Source organism: Odontesthes bonariensis, chromosome 7 (assembly GCF_027942865.1).
Source record: "Odontesthes bonariensis isolate fOdoBon6 chromosome 7, fOdoBon6.hap1, whole genome shotgun sequence".
Lineage (NCBI taxonomy): Eukaryota > Metazoa > Chordata > Actinopteri > Atheriniformes > Atherinopsidae > Odontesthes > Odontesthes bonariensis.
Window position 1 is genome coordinate 9995544 of NC_134512.1, and position 14960 is coordinate 10010503.

At 39.3% G+C, this 14960-nt stretch overlaps 1 protein-coding gene across 1 annotated transcript in view; it reads right to left on the reverse strand.

Moving 5' to 3' along the window:
* The window catches only part of tmtc2b (transmembrane O-mannosyltransferase targeting cadherins 2b), an 85382-nt gene that overhangs the window by 36432 nt on the left and 33990 nt on the right, over positions 1–14960 (reverse strand). The window contains exon 2 of the mRNA XM_075469392.1: positions 11200–11776. Coding sequence (XP_075325507.1) covers positions 11200–11776 — 577 coding nt within the window. The remainder of the gene's footprint in view (positions 1–11199; positions 11777–14960) is intronic.

Consider the following 14960-nt stretch of genomic DNA (forward strand, 5'->3'; position numbering starts at 1 on the left):
AGATTAACAGAACAAAGCTTTGATCACACAGAATAAAGAGATACAATCATTGTGTGTCCTAATACAACAGGATTTTTACTTATAAGATCCTTTAACAAGGATTCTCAATCTACATCTTTGTTTACAACTGGTAGATTGTCCTGTGTGGCTTTGCTTTACCGCTGCGAAAATCATTCCAATGTGTCACAGTGGAGAAATTAGAACTGGGCGTGGGCCAGAGACAATTTAGTCCACGAAATTAACTAAATGTTTAAGGACAAAAACTGCAACCCAGCAGGTAAATAAAAAAAGAATAGGGGGGGGGGGGGGCAGCAGGGTAAAGTGTAAGCAGAAATAAGGGGAAAACAGCCACAGAAAAATACTTGGCAGCATTACAATTTCCAAAAATTTGCTTGTGCTTGACCGCAAAAGGTACTAAAAGTCAGTGCACTGCAAGAGAACTCCTCGGCTGCTCGTGAATCACTTTTTTTAAATGCCAGCCGAGCATGTAATCTGAGAGGGTAACAGCAGATCTAAAGTAACATGGAGAGTCTCAGAAATGATATGAATAATAAAAAATGAGGGAAAAAGAGATAGACTGAGTGGAACTGTGTCTTGGAGTAGTTTAAAAGTAAAATGGAGGATCTGATCTACTCTGGGTATGTTTTCTTTGTTCACTTGTCAGAGAGAGTACACTTCAAATAATTTCAAAATTTTAGAGGAGTAACATATACCTTCTTTGTTACTCTGTACTGAGTTCCAAAAATAATTCTCATCTGTCATGGATCCCTATGACTCTCCTGTTCGTGGTGTGCAGGTCCGCTGATACTCTGCAAAGTTTTTTGTTTTTGCAATTTGGACTTTTTTATCTGACTTTTTTGCCATCTTTTCCCAGGAGAATAGCAGTCACAAACTGATGGAAACAGGCGATATGATTTTGTTTAGAGTTTTATCTGGTGTACGTTAGGCAATTAATTCAATAACTTTGATAATCTTTGTTTTCACTGATATAACAATATGTTGCCTCAGCATCTTAAGCAAGGAAGAGAGTGTGACACGATGCAACCTAAGCGACCCTTCAGCTGCAGTCTAACTCGTATTTAATTAAGAGTAGTCCAATATCTGTGTCTGGATCAATGTTTATCACTGCCCAGTTCGGCCATGTCTCTCCTCTAGCAAAACTATGGTGCAAATCGTTCCATTACTTTTCAAGTAATCCTGCTGACAAACAAATAAGCAACAAACCAACACACAAACATAATGAACAAAGTCAGAGCTAAGAGTAAGAACGGACACATTAAACAATACAACTAGGCAATCTGTGGCCATAAAGAAGAACCTCCACAACCGATTGCCATCATGAAATATACAACACTTTGATATGTGGGTCCATTGCTTGATTGTGTTATTTAAAGTAGAGCATTCAGTTGCTTGTGGCCCATGAGGTGCAACAGACCATCTGACAGAAGCTCTTCATACAGAAGCTACCTCCTGAGAATATCTACAGCAGACTCTCTTTATCTCTGTGTCCCTTGGCTGCCCCCTCCAAAAATACCCCTCTACATCACCCTCTACATCACCCTTTTAACACATTTTTGCCTCATCCCTTTTAGCAAATGTGCTGTTTCTCTTCAATTATTTTCTTCTATGCTGGGAACGCCCACGCTGATGATAGGACTTCTCAAAAAAAAAAATGTAGGGGTGGTTCCTTTGTATGGGCATGCACAAGGGGATTCTGATGGGCCCCATTTAGTTAACAGATTGGACTATTCTCTGTCTTCAGATGTATGTAGCAGCAGAAATGATTTTCAATTCTTTCATTTGATTTGCTCTTTTTTTAGTTTGTGGACAGTGGCTGGCTGCTAATTAAGCATGTGAATGGTTTTATTCATGGCAGTTCATTGGGTATCTGATTGAGCTTCAGAGTAGGATTCAGGAAAGCAGTACTTACTTTGCTGAAAATCTTTTTTTAATGAAAAACATTAACTTATAATATCTCTGAAAATAAAGCATATTGTAAGCAACAGTTTCACAAGAGTATGGCAAAACAGGATAATTCAGAAAAGGAAAAAAAGCTAATGAAAATGAGATTTAGAAATTACACAAATGTCCGTTCAAAGATTTCCCTTTTTCTATTGATAGAGTAGCTTCAAATCTCATGTAATGCAGTTCATTTGTGTTGAAGTTCTAAACTACAGTTTGCTAAATTGTGACTTCTGGATGAATAAATTATCACCCATGAAAGCTTAATGATTTTAGGAAAACAAACTAACCAGCTAATTTATACACATCTCCATTAAAGTAACTCATGCTTGCACTAAAAACATACTGTAGGACATTGGTGCTGTGGAACATTTCTCTCCAGAACTAAAGTCTTACATAACGGCGCTATCGATTCACAGACATGCTGCTATAAAAAGAAAAACAACATTTTCAATGCAGAGAGAAACAAGGGACAATGTGGCAGTTTCTTCAAGCCTAATGCAGTATTTCACATAATCCCCTATACCATGGCTTTATTTTAGGGTTTTTTCATTCCTTCTCTTGGTTTCCATCTTCACTGGGAAGGCAGGTCAAGGCCAGGGGACTGGCTCTTGCTTGGAAACAGGCCTGTCAGCTTCACTTACGTCTGATGAATGGTATGCTGAAGCGAACCCAGCCCAAGTCACTTTCTATCATCATGGCTGCACTCGCACCATTTTACTCCAGAGCTAAGACATTCAGGCCCAGAAAGACCTGCTCAATCATCAGTATAGAGTGTCTCTACTAACTTGCTGCTTGTGTATATGCTAGGGGGAACTATAAAAATCCATAGATTCTTTCAAGCTAAATCTGAAAGAAAGGGTTTGATATTTAAATTATTGAAGTATACTTATTTGCTTAAGGTTAGAAGAAATGAGCATGGCTCCATAAATGGTACTTCTAAAGCTTATCTACCTAATTGACTGCAAAAGAATAGATTTATGTAGCCATAAAGACATCAACCCTAGTTGTTGAATTTATGATTTAAAGACAAGTTCAGTGTTCTGGCCATCAATATCTTTTTTTTTTTTAATTTTTTTTTTTATTATAGAAGTCAAGACATATCTGAGCCATGGAAATGATTTAATTATTAACAATTACAACATAGCCCCACCCCAAAGCATATCCGGCATTATCATCTATTTCACCCTTGACTTTCTTAAAAACTCATAAATTGCACTGTATTTCACAAAATGACCATTACACAAAATTATATAAATATATCAAATGAGATTTTAAACTAATAGAGACCATAAACATAACAAAATCTTATGGACTTTCATACAAACTTACAGACATAGCAATCACCACCTGCTGTTCAATTCAATCTAATTCATTCAGTTTTATTTAAAAAAAATGCCAGATGACAACAAATGTCATGTCAAGGTACTTCGAAGTTACAGTCCAATTCAAGCCAATTATAATAACTTGATAAATTATGATTAAATTTAAATTACCTCATTATTGCCTTAATTTTTTAAAAGGTCTATAAAGTCATGGTTGGGTGCGATTAACATTCCTTTGCCTGAAATTCAATACAGTGAACTATAAACTCCGTATGATCATATCAGATCATCTTACCTCTGAGTGAATATAGGGTGTCGATAGTGTGCATTACTACATCACTACCTGAGAGCTTTTTTGTCAGTTTAAAGTATGTTACCATAGTAACATAGTGTTGTTACAGAGAGACAGGTGGAGAAATCATGTGTCACTATTTCTGGCAGCAGGACAGACAATATAAGGGAAGCTCTTTCTGTAGCAAAGTGAGCATCAAGATGGTCAGGTGATCACAGGGACAACTCACTGCACCATATAAGTCAGAACTAAGATCTAAGGTTTTGGACATAATGAAGAATATCACATACTTCTTAAGCATACTCATGCTTAAGCATGAGCACATTTTTTTTCTGTTTGTCTTTGGTAGATGCAGTAAGTTCCTGGTGTCTTTGCTTTTTTGCCCGGCAACCTCACATGGCAGTTTAGTGGTATCAATTTTTTTGTTGAATCAGTTGATTCATTTTCCAAAATGGCCAGTTATTTCTGACACTGTATTGTATTACTTTACAGTGTTTCTATGAAAATGTCTACTTGATGCGAGCTTTGACTTTGCATTTCCCTATCTACACCAGAAGCAGTGGTCTGTATCCCCATGTGAGAAGCAGGTGGGTGAAGGCAGGGGGCACCAGCTGAGCCCACCAGCCTCAATCTATCACACAGTGACAGGAACCATTAGAGCATGGCGGAGCATCTGTGGAGCCCCAGGTAAGAATGTACGAGATGGGCTGGGTTCCCCTTTACTTCATCTAATACACAGCAAGGGTAGGTATGGATGTCACATTTTATGTGAGGGGTCTATAGCTCACACACACGCACACACCATGGTGTGTAAACATTCACTGTACATGTACATAGGTTGAACAGGACCCTCCAACTCACATCTGCCATTCGCATCAACTCCATTTCTGACATTCTTGAGGTCAGGCCTTGCTGGCCTCACCAGCTCCGCAACACCTGAGCTCTCAGCCCACGTAAACCCTCGGCTCCGTCACCCTCCAGACACACACACACATATGCCTTGAGCAGTGACCTTGCACTAACAGGAGAAGTGTGAACAGAAAACAGGAGGTGAGAAAAGATAAAGTGCGTAAGCTTGACATTCACTAAGGGCCAGCTGGGTCTCGTCCCAGATTTGGAAATCATTTTCCAGTTGCACTGTCAGATGTTGGATGAGAACAAAAGTGATTGTAGAGGAAAGTCTTGAGTTTCCCTGAGGATGTATTTGAGAACTTGTGTACTCAGGAGGTACTGACGGATGCAAGGCACTGACATGACACCACTGAGATAAATCTTCTTTATCCAGTGTACAGTTTCAAAGTATCTGATTTCAAAGGATTGTTCCCACTATAGTCGTGTAACAAGTGTCAGCCCTTCGGGGACTTGGACTCATGCAGTATTCTCCAGAATGTGAAAAAGTGCAGCACGGCTCCTTGTCCACATTTCACTCATTTATTTCAAACAAAGGAGCAGTGGGTGCCACAAAATAAAGAAATGCGAGGCAATCCGTGAGTGGGGATGTAGCGAAGATTTTTATACAGAATTATGTGGCTAAAAAGGTATAATTTCACCTTTTATGGAGCTTGTGTTCAGGCCAATCTTACTGTATTACAGCATTTATTTTAATGGTGAACAAACAAGGAAAGAGGACCAAGCCCTAAGTGCAAATTGCTTACAGCACTATACTATGGAGTAAACATCATCAGATCATATTAAATAGCATTCCATCCTCAACGAAATTACTCTAATTGTGTTTCAGTATCTCTCATTGAAAATGAGCGTATTAACTAACGCTGTGCAGGAAACGGTCTCGTAAAAAGTTTTTTCCACATAAATTGTGGTTATGCCACACATGCACCACTGCCAGCTATGTTACCTTTGAATTCTATCAACACATTGCTTCGACGCATGGCAACACATGGCTATAAAGGCTTTAATCAGGCTCAAAGCAACTGGAGAATATCAGTGCTGCAAAGGTCAGCTTGAGTAAACAACTTAATGACTTTTCTTTTTTTTCTTTTTTTTGGATTTTTCAAGACAGCACATGCTTCAGACAGAACTAATTAGAGCACAATGTAAACTGAAGGCTTGTTCTGGCACCACTTATCAACACCGTAGGTGCTGGTGGATTCAACACCAAACATACGGAATAATGACTGTAGAGAGAAAAGGAGGGAGGGGATTGATGTTGCTGAATGAGATGTAGGATATTTAAGGCCATAAAAAATTCCAACTACAACTAAATGCAAAGCGTTTGGTTTTAAAGAGAGGCTGCTTGAGCATATAAAGGTCCCTTAAGATCTCTTTATAAAAACTTTCCCCCACATAGCCAAGATCTCTGATTCACAGCTACAGCAACATGTGTTTATTCAGTTGCTGAGCGCTATTGTTTCCGTCATTTTCTTTAATGCTGAGAAGTTCCTGCATTCTAAAGTAATCCAGCATTTGTCCAATATGTCAAAAAATTATTATTCAGAATCTAAAACGTATATTACTTAGATAAGAAGAGACACATTACAAAAACTCGTCTATTGAAATGTAACAGTATTGTCTGGTCTTCTATAAAAATATGTCCCTAATTCCTTTCTTTGATTTATGAACAATCCTAAAAGAAAACCTGGTATTTATTATTTCCAAAAGTAACAAAAGTTTCTCCTGTTCCATGTTCTGTTATGCAAATTTTAACACATGAAGTGTCAGTCAATACCCATGCATTAACTCAGTCATCTGATTTGCATGCAGAGCCTGTAGTCAAGATCTTGATGGATGAGTTATAAAACAATGGACTTAGACTCAGCTCTCAACTGCCAGCAAACAGAAGCCATAATGACACAAAGGGAGATTTTCAGAGGATATAAAACCCTCCTGTAATTGACTGTGAGCCACAATCAGATAAGCAGGCCCATTTTCAGTGTTAAATGTCAAATGACTTGAGCTGAGTGGAGAGCTGAGTGATAAAACATACTGCTGGCTCATTACAGCTTGTCAGTCATGCAACAAGCTGGCCTCTTTATTCCAACTAGAAGATGGATTTTATGCTTTTAAACATGGAAAAAGCTAGCGCCAGGTGACTGCTGCCTTGCTTTCCTTTTTAATCACAGAACAGTATTAAATGCTGTTTTGGCAGGGTTAGTGGCCAAGTATTCAGCACCTGACAGAAAATTTAAGGGGAGAAATGTATTTATTTTAGTTGTGATAATTTCCATCACTGTATGCAATTTTATGCAAGGGTAGCTGAAGGCTCAATTTGCCCCGAGGAACAACTCCCTTTTGCATACCATTACTCAAACTGACTTTCCCCACAGAGACTGAGAAATAAATGCAGTGTATATGCTGCAGCACTGGACTGTTTGCCATTAGGGTAACAGATTGGGTCACAAACCTCATACATGCAGATAATCACAAAGCACTCTTCCATTCAGAGACAGACAAATCCCCAAAGAAAGAAACCTCCCAAGTTAGCATGATTGAAGTGATGATAAATCCTCTCTCTGTGCTGGCTTTTATGTTGTCTGTGGTGTGACTAAATGACACGCTGCGATGATGACAGTTGTCAGCTAAAGTTGCATGTTATGAAAATAAAGGCATGCATGGCAGACCCGATTCCAGAAAACTGTGCTGTTTTATAATCTTCTTCACCCACAGCAGTTAGTTGTTTTGCAAATGGGCATGACAACCCACACAGCTCCTTATTTGTCTCATCAATGCAACACAATCCACAGAAAGTGAGCCTCATTGTTCGTCTTTTTAAAACTGTTGAGCAAAAACCTTTTTTACGCTTTGATGAGAACAGGTCAGAATCAGAATCAGAATCAGAATTACTTTATTAATCCCTTGCATGAAATTCCTTTTCTGCAGTGAAAGCTAAGATATATTTTTGCTATAGTTGTTGAACACGGATGAAATTGCTTTATTCTGAGACTTTGTGTGCACAGTTAGACAAAGACATGTCCGTTTGTGACACAATTTTTGTAATTTCAGCTGTTAACCAAAACATATTGCAGTCAATAAAAGTGTAAACTCTTTAATTTGACGGCATTCACATCCAAATTAGTGCAGCGGTTAAGGAAACTGACGTTGAACCAGAGTCATCTTTTGCAAAAGTCTAATTGTATTTTGATGATCAAAATTTATAAGCTGGACAGGTTTGGATTATTCCTTTGAATTTCTTTCATCAGTGACAAAGGTGAAAGGTCTGGAGTTGATTTCTAGAGTGACGTGCATTTAAAGCTTTTAGTGTAAACCCACAGCATGCATTCAATGTATCTTTCAGTGCGAAATAGCGTAACTTTAGGCTCCAAAAGTGGTTGGGTTCAACAGTTTGGTACATCTTGAAAACAAACAAGAGCCAGAAAGACCTACAAACAAAAAGTTTTGTGCAATAGTTTATGTTTAACTGTTGTGTTCAAGACCTACCAAAGCATCACAAAGTAGGGAAGGTAGGACAGTCATTACCAGCAAGGAAATCTGGACAAATAAAACATTTTATAATAATTTGCATTTATTTAACATTTGAACTCTTGTAAAAGAGAGTTCTTCTGCTTTATAAGATGTAATCACCCTTTCTTTAATATAGATATAAATATCTTTAGATTCTTCACATTAAAGAACATAAAATAACAAAATAAAATGTCACTATTCAATGATCAGCTCTAACTATAATTAAAATCACTGTAAAAATCAATTCAGCACGTTGTCATGAAAAAAATGTTCAAACATAATGTTTCTACCTCAGAAATACACTTTCGACAAAAAAGGGCTTGATTAATGCTTTGTCCTTGACTTTTGCACTTTTTTTGCAACAAATGTGTACAAATGAAGCTTCCAGGACATATTAAACACATTTTAGCAGCATCAACATGGTTCATGCTATCCTATAGACTCAGATTTGAAATTTGATTAAATATTTTCATGGCTTTATATGGCTTATCACTCCTAGATTTAGTAAAGTGCTCCAGCTGCAGCAGTTTCACAGTTCCGCATTAACTGCTCCACTAACTGCAGTCTGCCACACAACATTTTAACTTCAACTGCAAATACGTTAAAGAAGAAAGAGCCTTTTTAATCTTGTTGTTATTCAGTTCCTTGCTACTTTAGAGTTTTAATAAAGAGTTTGACAATTATCTTAATTTTTGTTTGTATATTTTTTTTCCCTGTCTACATATTTTCATCATTTTATGTAATGAATTCATGCAGGAGTTTATGTATGAAATTTATAAAGAATTCAGATGCTACACTGGGTGTGCTGTGCAGTCGTGGAACACATCTGCCACTGGAGATTTTTGCCAAGTGAGTAAACCGCAATGGCGAACCATGAAAGAATACATGTACTTTGAGCCAGGACTCTAACCGTCCTACAGTCCGTTTTTCCGAAGACAATTGGATCAGCAGGGTGTGTGGGCTTTCAATCAAAGAGTAGAAAAACTGTCAGCTTTGAGCCATCATTTCCTTCAGCCCTTTGGCCCATTTTCCTTATAGTGTAGCCATGCCTGACAAGCCATTAGGAGGCTTGTCTTCCAGCAGCAATGGATGGGCCATACTCCAAAGGACAGGAGTCAGATAGAGCTTAAATCATGAGAGGACTGCATGGAGGGTAAAAAGGACATGATAGATTTCCTCTGAAATTAAACAAGTTTTTCCCTTCGTTATCTGTTTTTTTCTGCCCCTGCCTCTCTCTGGTTCTGCTTCTTTTCTTTTTGAACCCTTCCCCTCCTTGCTGTAACATTTCTTGTTTTTTGGGGGTTTTTTTGCAACCCATCTCATTAGATGATTTGGCGTTCTTTTGCAACGTTTGTGCATACATTTTGTGGGATTTGTTATGATGGGTCGAGATTTGTGGATGTCACATTCAACACACAGTAAGGCCTGCTGTTAGGGAAAAGGTCTACTTAGGGTTAGGGTTAGAAAATATAAAAGGCCATCACTTACTGTAATCACAGCAATTTTTTCTCCTTCAAACACGCACATATGTATACTGATGCAAAAGGATGAACCAACAAGCCTAACCTTAAACTTAAAAATCTGGACAAAACTAGCCATTTCAAGTGTTTCATGTAACGTGACAAACGGCACAATTTGTCCAACATGAAATAAAGAAGCAAAAACCACATCTGGCCTGATAAGCTATTGAGTATTCATTCTAACAGCAGATTCACTGTAGATAAGTTGGTTAAATGTACGGTATTGTTTCTTCAATTCTTGTTAGGGACAATTTAGGTATAATGTTTGTGATTATCCATCATAGACTTAAATGGGGGTCAGGCTTGTAATTTAACAGGTACAATGACCCGCAAGTTTAGTGGTCCGTGGTCAACATTTCTTTAGCCGAATAGATTAATTAATTTCCAACAGGTTTAAACATAATACAGGTATTTTTACTCTTTTTTTTAATACCATCTTCCACAATTTTAAATTAAACTGAAAATGAAAAGATTTAGAATTAAAAGTTTGGGCACCTGCATTACAGCAAACAAACACTTTTGGAGCCACCTGGGAGTCTTTCAGAAAGGCTTCTAATGCTGTGAATCTTTTTATACTTTTTTAAGCTTTTGTGAGGTATGTCAAAAGATTTTCAATTATGTATAGGTAAGAGACTGTGAGGGCCATGGGAAAACCTTAAGCCTGCTCCTCTTAAGGTGATCTGTTGTTTATGTTTGGGTGTTTTTCTTTTCTTCAATTTCCAGTTTTTTATAGAAGATGTTATGTTTGCTTCTACAACTGCCTTATACTTCATTCAAGCTCCTAAAAAGATCAGTCCACACCAACGTTTAACAATTAGAGAGATGATCTTTTTCATGAAATTCTCCACCTTTGTATGTCCAAACATGAATCTTTCATTTTTCATCCATAGGTTCCACTGTTGCTAAAGTTCTCTTGTGATGACTTTTCCGTGACAGTAATATGTGTGCAGGTGTTGCTGCACAGTAGACAGTACATCATCACCACAGTTCTTGCTGACGTTTTTACAGAGGCTTTGAATCACATGAGCTGTGGCTTCTGAAATATTTCTTCATCTTCAAACCTAAATTACAGTTTTGCCATTTCCTAATTATCATACTGAAGAAACAGCAACATGAAAACACATTGCTTTCTTGTTGCAGCCTTTGAACGGCAGTTGCTCATGGCTATACGCATATGTAAAGGTTTGAAATTTACAGTTCAGCTTCTGCTCACTTAATTACTCACACCGACATAATTTGCAACAGGGTGACTTGTGCAAGTCGTTTTGCACCTGAAGGGGTACATTTTCTGCATCAACCTTTGTTACAAATAATCCTAAGAGCTGGAGGCTGTTATAAATACAAGATTTATGATCATGCTTTCATTGCATCTCAAATTACACTCAAAATGATATTCACTTCAGATTACCAATCCAAAGATACATTTTGGCTGTAGCATGCCTGTAAAACATCATTAGAGTAGGAGCTTTGCTTTTGTTTCTTCATTTCTCCTTGCTTTTCTTTCTCATTCTTGTGTTTGTTCTGTTGGAAACACAACAGCTGTTCATTCCTAGGGAGATGTTTTTCAATTTAAACGGAGGTAATAAGCGAACAAAACATACATGCACTGACAGGCGAACAGTATGTATATATAAACCTCCCAATTCTGTTTGCCATTCTTGAAACAAGACCGACAGTTTACCTTATAGAGAAGCATGAGGATCTGGCGCAGTTTCAGCTTGTGGAAAACGCAGATGTCGTACAGCGCTGACACAGCCAGGACGGTCACTCCCAGCTCCTTCCACAGCATGCTGCAAGCAGCACAGCCCAAGCTACCCAGGAACCACGCCGCGAGCCGTAAGGACCCTGCATGCCCACGCAGCCTACAGTGATGCATGTAACACAGCAAGGACAGCAAGAAGAACAGGGCAGCGCCTTCATCAGCCCGTCCGACAATGCCTGCCACAGCCTCAGTGTGAATCGGATGAGAAGCAAACAGCAGGCCAGCCACCAGGCTCCACAGTCCTCCCCCGAGCAGCAGACGAGCCAAAGAGGTAAACAGGACGGTCACAGCGCCGTGGAGGGCCACATTAACCAGGTGGTAACCCCAAGGCTCCAGCCCACCCACAGCATGGTTAAGGCGGAAGGAGAGGGTGCAGAGGGGTCGGTAAGACTTATGGCTGCCACTGTGTGTGAGTAGAGTGCCCCAGAAGTCATCATAAAAGATGTTTGTCCAAGGGGTCTCTGGAAGCAGGTCCTGATTGGTCTTGATTGCACGGCTGTAAAGAGGGAAAAAAAAAGGTTAGAAAACTGAAGATGAAAAGATTTATAGAATATGAATAATGCTGGTATGTTTTTAAACTCAGTTAATCCCAGAGTCTCTGACAACTTTACTGCTCTGCTGCGTTTGACAAAAGTTTTGAAAACCGTTTTTAGTACACAGTGTGCCCATGGACAACGCACAGCACATTCCCTGATGAGGATGTCCTGCTTTTTTTAAACAGCAGAAAATTTAGGTTGCTATGAAATGGCACTTTGCATTTGCTTAGAGTTTCACCCTGAGAGTCTGGTCATATGGCATTCAGATACAGAAAATAAGAGGGTGAGCTTCAAGCTCTGGGCAGCTTAGCCACCACAGCCACAGCTCTCACAGCTGTGTACTCGTGGATTAAACCAGAGCGCCACACCCTCAGCCACAAATACATGCATGCAGGGGGAAGCTGCTGGCAAGATGCAGTATAAAGAAAAAATAGCCTATGGTGATTTTTAATAAATCAGCTCAGACACTAACTGTGCACAGGAAAAAGAGCCGAGGTGCAAAAGTGAGAGACGTGTCCATTTTTAAAGGCAATTGAAGATGCCAAATTTGTCATTCAAGCTTCTCTATTCAGGCAAAGACATTAAATAAGAGAACAATTAGACTTCCTCTTTGTCAGGGATGAACCAGTTTGACCTAACCTAATGTTGCTACATCAACCACAAGCTGCGTGTGTGTCAGTGTGTGGTGGGACAGCCAGCAGGGGTCAAGGAGGGAGGGTGGAAGGACGACCCATTTTTCTCTCCAGGAGTCCTTGTAAATGCTAACTGCTTTTTCTATCTCCTCTGTTCCACTACAAGGTCCCTGACAGAGCAACAGGCCTCTGCTGCTCGTCTCTGAGATGTTGGTGTTGATGATTTGCTTAATGAGCCCCCCAAGAGAGAAGGGCGAGTCCAAAAGCAGAGAAGAGTTGTTGTAATTGCAAGCGTGATAAATGACACATGAAAAGTGATAACAAACCATGTGCACCAGGTTGTAATGTGTCCTCACAGCAGTCGCAATTTACACACATAATTAGCTCAAAGCGATATGGGAGGAGAAAAGGCAGTGGTGGGGGTGAATTCTCATACAGAGACCAGAACAAAAAGCTTTTTTTAATCATTTGTGATAAAAGATAAACTTTGAAATGAGAAAGGTGAATCGAAGCACAGTTGACTTGAGAGTAATGCACCGCTTCTTTGGCTCTTTAGTGTAACACTTTATCTTGGCAAAGGGCTGCTGAACGACTGCAAACCCAGTACAATAAAGCTTGTGGGAAGTTTGGTGAGGTGCAGTGGGGACTGCAGCATTTATCCAATCACAAAATGAATCCCTTCTGAGAAAGGGGTGAGTTTGAATAGTCCTTCTTATGATGGATCTAAGGGAAATGCTGTAAACTATCCAGGCCTCAGGATGCTGGAAAGGACATACAAATAATCATAAGGGATATAATAGAACTCCCTTGGATGTCAGCACACAAGTGATTGGGTTTCTTTACCTCTTCTAGCCTGATTGATGGAGGCTCGAACCTTCCACCAGCAGGATCAGGAGACAGTAGCCCAACTCTGCACTTCATGATTCAGACATGCTTTTTTTTTTTATATATATATATCCCCAGCCTATTTGTCAAGTGAAATCTTCATCCCAACATGAGATGCTCACATAAGATGCATTATGGTTCAACGACATCTCAAAGCCATTTTAGAAACAAGTGCACTCTTTTTCCATCGCAATGGAGTTATTGAGGCCAGATACATTATAGACTGCCACAAAACCACACCAAAAATTTTCTGGCCGCAAAGGTCAGAGACAAACCAGTGTGAGGCATTCAAAATAGGGGTGGGTATTGGCAAAGAAGTCACGATTCGATTCGAATCACGATTCACATGCCACGATGCGATACTATCACGATGCATCACGATACTTGAATTATCGCAATATTTTCACTGAACATACTTAAAAAAAAATACAGCCATTACCAGTGGCTGACTGGCTGTGTATGATCTGGATAGTGTCTCCAATTGATACATAACTCAAAGCAAATCAATTCATAACAGTATTTATTGAAACAACTTTTGGAGGTATTGCCATTAAAAAAAATATTACTGGACACAAATATTACTATTACTGGACACAGTCATCACAAAAAGTGCATAGGATTTATAAAACTTAAATAACAAAATAGGGATGATCAGTACAGACAAAAAAAAAGTGCATAGGCTTTATAAAACTATAAAAAAATAAAATAAATATTGCAAACATCCCTTGCAGCGAAATGCATCAATTGCATGTGTCCTATCATTAAAGGCATAAAAAGCCCCCCCCCCCCAAAAAATAAAATAAATAGAAATAGAAATAAAAATAAAAATAAAAATCGATACTTGGCGTCAAGAATCGATGCAGTAGATCGCGAAAATTAGAATTGCGATGCATCGTCATGACGATTATTTTGCACACCCCTAATTCAAAAGGCTGCTTCATTTTCAACCTTGGCTCCAGGAGGTGCCATACATGTTTTTTACTCCTCAGATTGTCCGATATGTCTCAGATGCATGTGAGCACCTGACACGCTGTGATCAACAAGCCAGAAACTGAGGAATGCATAAAAATAGATGATGTAACTTCTTAACAGATTCTGCAACAACTACTCAGACTGGATGAATGAGATCCCAAAAGCTGAATAAAAACATTTGCATTATAATCCAAGAAGTCATGGTTGCTCTTGTCAGCCTATGGCAAATCCTCTGTGTGTGTTCATCATCATCATCAGACCATTCTCTTCTACCAGTAAAAAGCCCAGCTGGAGAGTTAGATCGAGTTTCTGCTGCAGGCTGGACCCAGTTTCTCAGTGGAGCTGGCAGCAGGGAGGACCTCTCTGTGCACTGCGAGCCTTTTCCATCCGGGAGCACATTCCTCCCTCAACCGCCAGCCTGTACACCAACTCACAGAGGAATGGGGGGATAATGTGGCCACTAACAAGAGAAGCCCCTGAAAACTCTTCTACCTCATATTACTCTTTCATGACAATCTACTTCTGGCTGCAACTCTCCATGGCTTGTCTGGATTTCATTCATGAACCCCAATCTGTCACTTCTTGTCTGCTTGTCACATTGAGGACTGACGCAGACAAGCAGTTTTATTCTTGTTGAGATTTTTGGATTTGTGTT